The sequence below is a fragment of the Solea senegalensis genome, linkage group LG15, assembly GCF_019176455.1.
Source record: "Solea senegalensis isolate Sse05_10M linkage group LG15, IFAPA_SoseM_1, whole genome shotgun sequence".
Lineage (NCBI taxonomy): Eukaryota > Metazoa > Chordata > Actinopteri > Pleuronectiformes > Soleidae > Solea > Solea senegalensis.
In genome coordinates, this window is record NC_058035.1 from 6,333,742 (window position 1) to 6,340,527 (window position 6,786).

Below are 6,786 nucleotides of genomic sequence, written 5' to 3' on the forward strand. Positions count from 1 at the left end.
TTTTATAGTACAGTACTTAATAAGCAGCTTTTCTTTTAAATATTAGACCAAATCAAAAAATACAGTAGGTTGCACCATGGGTGATTTTTAACTAAACAGCATCACCTTGTGGCCATCAATGTAACATCATGCAGCTGTAGTGTGTTCATGATTTTGTCAGCGTCCCACTCATGCATACTGTATATTGTGATATTTTAAAGAAAAAGAAAAGAGAACTACTGATCACAGCTTGATGTCTTTTAATTACAGTGAGTTGCGTAGCTTCACAGTAGCATCGTTGTACATGTGTTCCCCGGTCAGCTACATTGACCATGAGGGCAGTAATCACATTATAGTTAACTTGTAACAGCTTGGCAGACTGATGACTGAACTAGAAACTGCTAGTGAAAGAATAAAAGACACCAAGGAGGATTTTTAAAAAAAAGAGACTCACATTCTCCCAGAAAGGATAGAAAATTGCAATAAGACGATTCATCTTCATTTGCATTCAACCCACCACTGAAGAGAAGATAAAAAGTGACAGTAAATCTTAAAAAAAATGATACAAAAACCCCATCTTGCTTTAACAGCTGAATAACGAAAACCATGGATAGAAAACTGTATACAATGTTGCATAAGAACTCAAACTTGCCTGAGAAAGTCTAGAATTTAAGAGAAGCAGAAAGATAAAAAGAGAAGCAGTAGTTAAAAGTATCACAGTGTTGAGCTTTAGTGACATTTCACTCAGCAACTCCCACCATTCGTCATTAGTCCTACACTTAACTGACACTTGACTTGAATGGATTCCTTAAAAACTCTAAAAGGCTTCTGGTAACTTACGGGAATAAAATGTTTCTCTATAAGTTGCTATTAAGTAAAAATTATAAAATCTTAAGGCACATTTTTGGATTTACCACATTTTAAGTCTTAAAAGATGGTGCAACTCTAACTACATTTTCTACAACTTTAAAGCAAATTTCATATTTAAATAGGAAAGCCTGCACAAAGAAATAAATACCATTAAGTCTGCACATTAAATAGAAACACATCTCAGTCTATGATCAAGCTAAATTTGCCCCCTGAACATCATAAATTGACAAGTGGGAACCTAAGAAAAACAGTAAATTACATTGACCTAAAACATTTTACTTGACTCCTTTTATGTTGCATGGGTCAAGTCAAACTTTGGTGGATTCCTTGCTACCTTTAGGGCTCATACTCACTTTTTGCAGGGATTTTTTTATATATATGTGTGTACACATATATATAAAAAAGAACAGCCGAGTGCAGATCTAAACATGGTGTCAAAACAAAGCCTTGCAGTGGATTACACTGTTTAGTTCAAGTCAACACCCGGCGGATCCTTTAATGTGCCTAATTGAAGTTCCCTTGGCACATTCTTTAAAAGACGATTAATCCTGGAGTTGGGGGGAAAAAGGGGAAGGAAAAAAAGATTAGGAATTATTTAATCCTTTCAGCAAAGTACAACAAGCATCTTTAGTAATGTAAGCACAGACTGGCCTGTGGTGAACCACAGACTGTTGCCTTGAAGTGCCAGAGAACTCGTTCAGCAGAGTCATAAGGAAAACGGCTCGTCACAGGCTGATGACAGATTTAAGAGCAAATCACCGTGCTCTACCGTTTAAGTATAACATTTGTTTGGATTTGGTTGAAATAAATTAGAATAACTGTTTTAGTGATTACACAAAGTGTATGTAAATCATGATCACTAGTAATAGAATGTGTCACCATGTGCCATGTTTCCTTTCAGTAATAATATTTGATTGGTACTGAACTTTGTGGTGTAACAGTGCAGTACTCACTTCTTCTCAGTTGATCTTTTCTGTGCCCTGGCCATCGATTGAACTGCTTTGGAGAGGACTGTGCATTTTGCTGTTTTCCTTTTCTGTCAATACCTGGCTTCCTAACACCTTCCTCTGTTTCGAAACAAAACATCATTACTTGGCGAGGAAAACTATCGTAGGCGGTAGAGCCGCTTTTAAAAACAGTTGTCAGCTAAACATACTTCGTACGCATCCTAGTGTATCTTTACAACCCTGCAAACACTTTCTTTAATCATAAAATATTATTTCAATATGATCATCACTGTAGACCAGCAACACTTGGAAAATAAACAGACGATAGAGCTAGTTTAGTGGAACAAAAAAGTACAGGGGCTGAAAAGTGAAGGTCAGCTGTCAACAAACCTTGATCATTCCACCTAGAGAGCGCGAACGCCAGTGTTTCCTGCTGAATGGAGTCCGTGAGTCAGACAGAGGTGTCGACAAAGGCTGCTTTTCAAACTGGACACAGGCATAAAACACACGTTCAGGCCAAAGCTGGAGCGAGTACATCAAGATATGATTTCTCGACACAACGTGCACAATGAAGTACTGTACTTGTCTGATGAGTTTCTTCTTTTTGGCAGACTCGGGCATGCTGTTGACTTGCTGGTACAGCTCTCTGAGGGCAGATTCAGTGTAACTCAGAGACTCGGATGACCCGGCAGCGCAGGTGCTGTTGACCTCACGTCCAATTGGCCGCGTTATGGGAGACAACGGGGCAGCTGTGTACGCGGTGTCTTTGGTCCGTGAAAAGAGGGTCGAGTCGTCCTAGACAGGTCAGCCATAATGTGTTTTTAGATATTTATATTCAATAATGTCACTGAAGCCAAATCTTTTAATCTATCATGTGATGTGACCATAGTAAATATGTCTTTAATGGAGTCACACACTGCATTAACACATCTGAATATGCCAATAGCTATAAAATCTGGTTCATATACATAATACATACCTATACATGAATGTTATGCAATGTAAAAATGATTGTCATTAAGATTGGACATGGGAGGTTGTTTTTTTTCCATAACTGTTCCCTTCCCTCTTCAGAACTGCTTTTAAGCTGTGATTCATTTTGTATATTTGCTTCTCATTAATGTCAAGTGTCCCTGAGCATAAGGTAAAAGCACTAAATCGATCAAATGTATCATTATTATTTATTATAAGATAGATTTCAGGAAGAAAAAAAAAAATACACTCACCTTAGATTGAAGAGAGTTTGATCCTTTGAAGTATAAGCGGGCATATTCTTTGATATATACTGGGGCCTTCAATGAAAGTAAACACGTACGTTAACCCCACATTATTTATAAACATATGGACCAATTGAACCAATTAAATTTGAAAATCATGGATTAACGACTCATATATACTCTGTATCTATATATAAATCTATGTATGACACCAGGCAACAGCACCACCTCCTCATGAAGGGTTCACTTGAAAAAGTGTTTGTGAAGTGTGATTATGATTTACATATCAGGATACCAGAGGAAACATCACCACAGGGGAGTTGTGTTGTCCTCGACATTTATTTTTTTCAAACAATATCCAGTTAGAAAGAGGTGGCTGTGCTTTCTTTTTTTCATGACAATAAACAACCTGTGTTATCATTCATTCCCATCAGTTGGAGAAATGCTACAGGAAAAACATACCACGCAACACAGAAAACAAGACGTCAGTGTTGTAGAGCTTTTACCTTGAATAGTTTCTGCGAATGCCTGATGAGGAACGCTATGCCACTATTCAGTTTCTCAATGTTTCCCTGGAGATCACTCGCTGTCACCTGCAACCAAAAAAATAATACCAAACAAATTCAAGAAACTTGTTACTTAACTGCTAATGTGATGGATAAATGGGTGGGCTGTAATATACTTGGAAGATAAAACTAAATTAACCAAAGTTCTTTACATTTTTAGGCCAGATGATTTGTGGAGCGAACATTGTGGCGAGGTTGATCGCAGACATCTTGTTGAGGTGCTGATTGCGAGCGGTGTGGTACAACAAGTCCAACAGCAGCTTCAGCAGGCTCCTGTTAGCTGGTGGGAGCAGCATTAAAAGCAGCTGAAATGCCTCTATCTGACGTTCCTTGTCAGGCACATTGGTCTTATCGCCATTTTCGTCGAAGCGAGTGAGCTCTGAGTACAGAAGACGACAGAATTAACACCAAAAGTACATGTGTTGACTCAAAATTGATCTGAATATAATTTATGTTGAGCCACAAGAAGAACTCGTGTATGGGTCAAATACCTCCAATCTTGAGGTGAGCGTGATAATGTTTGTGAGTGAGCAGAGGCTCTGGCAGTTCTCCCAGGTAGGCTTTAAGCAATGTGGCCGCATCATTGGGGTGGAAGTCACCTGTCTCTAGATCTATCTCTGTGCCAGCATTCAGTATCTCCCTCAGGGCTGCCTGTCTGAGGCTGTGTCCTGGCACACGGAACAACCCCTCCGCATGAAGGTCTACGTGATGAAGGGAAAGAAACACACAAGGAGAGATGCAGTGTGTGCAGACAGTGGGTGAGGGAGACACAAGAGGGCAAAGACACATAAGTGAAGGGCCAGACAGAGTGAATAAAAATGAAAAGCGAAGGACAGCAGGAGCAAAGTGCTTTCAGATAAATTATTGACTCAAGCATTTGCTCCCAGTGTCCACTTTCAGTGAATGACATCATCACTTTCTAGAAATAAACCATGACTTCACTGCCTTCCACTGCTGATCTCCAGCTAAGTTAAAGTATTAACGTAATCAGAGATAAGACGCAGCCTTGACAACTTAACATATGTAACACACTTAGTGTTAAACATGCAGGCTGATGAAGTCATTTGTCAAAAGCATTAAATCGGGCAATTAATAATTATGTTTATCTGGAACCATCTTGGTTGGGGATCAGGTTACTTCTGAGGTCACACATTCAAATGTGGTTAGTCATGATATCATATTTGATGAATGTGTGTCCTCCACACAGCAGAGGTTACACAGGTATATGAAGGCGATACTCACTTTTACTCAAGTATTCAATGAGCTGATGGATCTGTGCTATTCCCTCTTCCGTTAACGGTGCACCAAAAACCACTCCTTTGTCTGAAAGGCATGAATTAACACAATATGTCAGGCTGTACCCCATTTGTGAAAAATGTCTTAATTCCATTTCTCCAATCATTACTTTTGTAATTAAGATTTGTTTTGTATGTTCACACAGACAATTGTGTTAATCAGAGACAAACTGCTTTCAGTCAAAAAGCTGCGTTGATGCAGCAAATTATGACCACATCAGTCAGAGAACGCTCCAGCTTCAAAAAACACATCACACATGAACACAAACCAGGAATGTTCATTCAATTGTACTGTCCCCTTTATGAATTGGCTGTTCGTCTCTGTATGTTGGCCCTGCAACGGACTGGCAACCTGTTCAGGACGTACTCAGACTGATTCCAGCTCCCCTGTGACCCTCATGTGGAGGATAAAGTGGTACAAAATGAATGTGTCTCACTGTAAAGTCAATCTATTGTGAAAGTCTGATTATTTGTATTTTTTCAATACCACCCTTTTTTTGGATCTAAACCTTGCTGCTTTAGTTTGCTTCTTGTAACAATAGACTATTAATATTTAAGTTTCAAAAAGATGTTGCACGCTCAGCGCATAACAATAATTGAGAAGAAAAGGGCACATTAATCATTCATTTTACATAGTGTTGTTTGACACCAAAGCAAAAACCTGTGTATGCTTACACATACTTGGCATTAAAACAACTTGTGTCTAAATCACATTTCTAAGACAACAACACAGTGGGGTAACTTGAACATATGTCTTAAACAACATTTCAGAGACTGAATACCTGACTTCAGCCTAACCTTTTCTCTTCAGGAAGTTCAAGGAGCGCAAGAAGCCAGTGGAGGCGGGCACCCTGGGCTCGGACTCTCCAGTAAGCTGTGCGAATTCGTCCCCCGGAAGATCGATGAGCCTAGTAATGTTGCTGAGTATCAACTCTGCAAAGATCTGCGGATGCTCATGTTTCAGCCTCTCCACAAAGAAGTCCGGGTTAAAAATCACCGGTTGGCTGGTGTCTGGCTTTTCCTGACTGTTGAACACACTGCATTTTGTCCCCCTGTCACAAAGAAACACAAGTATTAGGCTAAATATGATAGCAAAGCTTGACTCTGATACTTTTTAGTTGTTGTTATTAGAACAGTAGAAGGCCTGTATGAAGAGAAAATACTGAATCAACGGAACACGGCGTAACGAATTGTTGCTAAGTTAGCTGCGTTTGCTAACGTCAACAGCTGTAATGTACAACAGAGAGCAGTTACAGGAAAAAAATGTTTTACTGAGAGTAATCGTCCCATAAACCAACGACTTATCTCGTAGTTTTGCAACGTTTAATTCTCCATCAAAGTAAAGAAAATAGTTGATACCTCCTGCCTAGCTTGTGTTTGTTTTGAGGATCACTTTCAGCCGCCGCCATCTTCTTTTTTGAATCTTCCGCTAGTTCATGCTCCGCCCAGCTTACACGACTGTGATTGGTTGTAATATACACGTCACATGTGATGGACGGGAGGGAGACGCTAACAGCACTCATCTCGACCAAAGAAAACGCATGTACAATGATTTCGTATTTCACACAGAAAGCTTTACATTTGTAATCGCAAATGATCTGACAGAATACCCAACAAAATCCCTAAGTTTAAAAAAGAAAAAAAAGGACAAGATTCCTTTTTGTCAGTTCCTCCTGTTTTTGTTTTGTTTTGTTTTTTTACATGTTTTGTTCTCTTAGTATTCATGAAATCTGAATATGAAGAAAAGCGGTACCAAGTGGACCAATAATTTGTTCATATTTGATTGAATAGATGACTTACAAACCCTATGAGTTAGCTCTACAAATTAAGACACAATACCGACTGCGTCAGGAAACTCTTTTATTACATGTTAATGCAGATACAGCGCAAGTAAGTTTAATTTGGAGACCAG

At 39.1% G+C, this 6,786-nt stretch overlaps 1 protein-coding gene across 1 annotated transcript; it reads right to left on the reverse strand.

Annotated features, from left to right (window-relative positions):
* Positions 1 to 222: 222 nt before the first annotated feature.
* LOC122781475 (rho GTPase-activating protein 19-like) lies at positions 223 to 6,296 on the reverse strand. The gene is made up of 11 exons (XM_044045157.1): positions 6,234 to 6,296; positions 5,673 to 5,926; positions 4,822 to 4,902; positions 4,071 to 4,280; positions 3,732 to 3,958; positions 3,520 to 3,606; positions 3,023 to 3,088; positions 2,379 to 2,591; positions 2,187 to 2,282; positions 1,803 to 1,916; positions 223 to 1,397 (listed from the first exon to the last, which is right to left on the reverse strand). Exons 1-10 carry the CDS (start codon positions 6,281 to 6,283, stop codon positions 1,809 to 1,811), a joined length of 1,392 nt encoding a protein of 463 aa, XP_043901092.1. The 5' UTR covers positions 6,284 to 6,296; the 3' UTR covers positions 223 to 1,397; positions 1,803 to 1,808.
* Between the last annotated feature and the right edge of the window lie 490 nt (positions 6,297 to 6,786).

Bases quoted from the DNA above. Each gene is read 5' to 3' on its own strand.
- LOC122781475 (XM_044045157.1), bottom strand. From the start codon at position 6,283: ATGGCGGCGGCTGAAAGTGATCCTCAAAACAAACACAAGCTAGGCAGG. The intron at 2,283-2,378 runs GTACAGTACTTC...GCCTGTGTCCAG, and splicing joins AGAAGAAACTCATCAGACAA to TTTGAAAAGCAGCCTTTGTC. The intron at 1,917-2,186 runs GTTTGTTGACAG...GTTTCGAAACAG, and splicing joins CTCTAGGTGGAATGATCAAG to AGGAAGGTGTTAGGAAGCCA.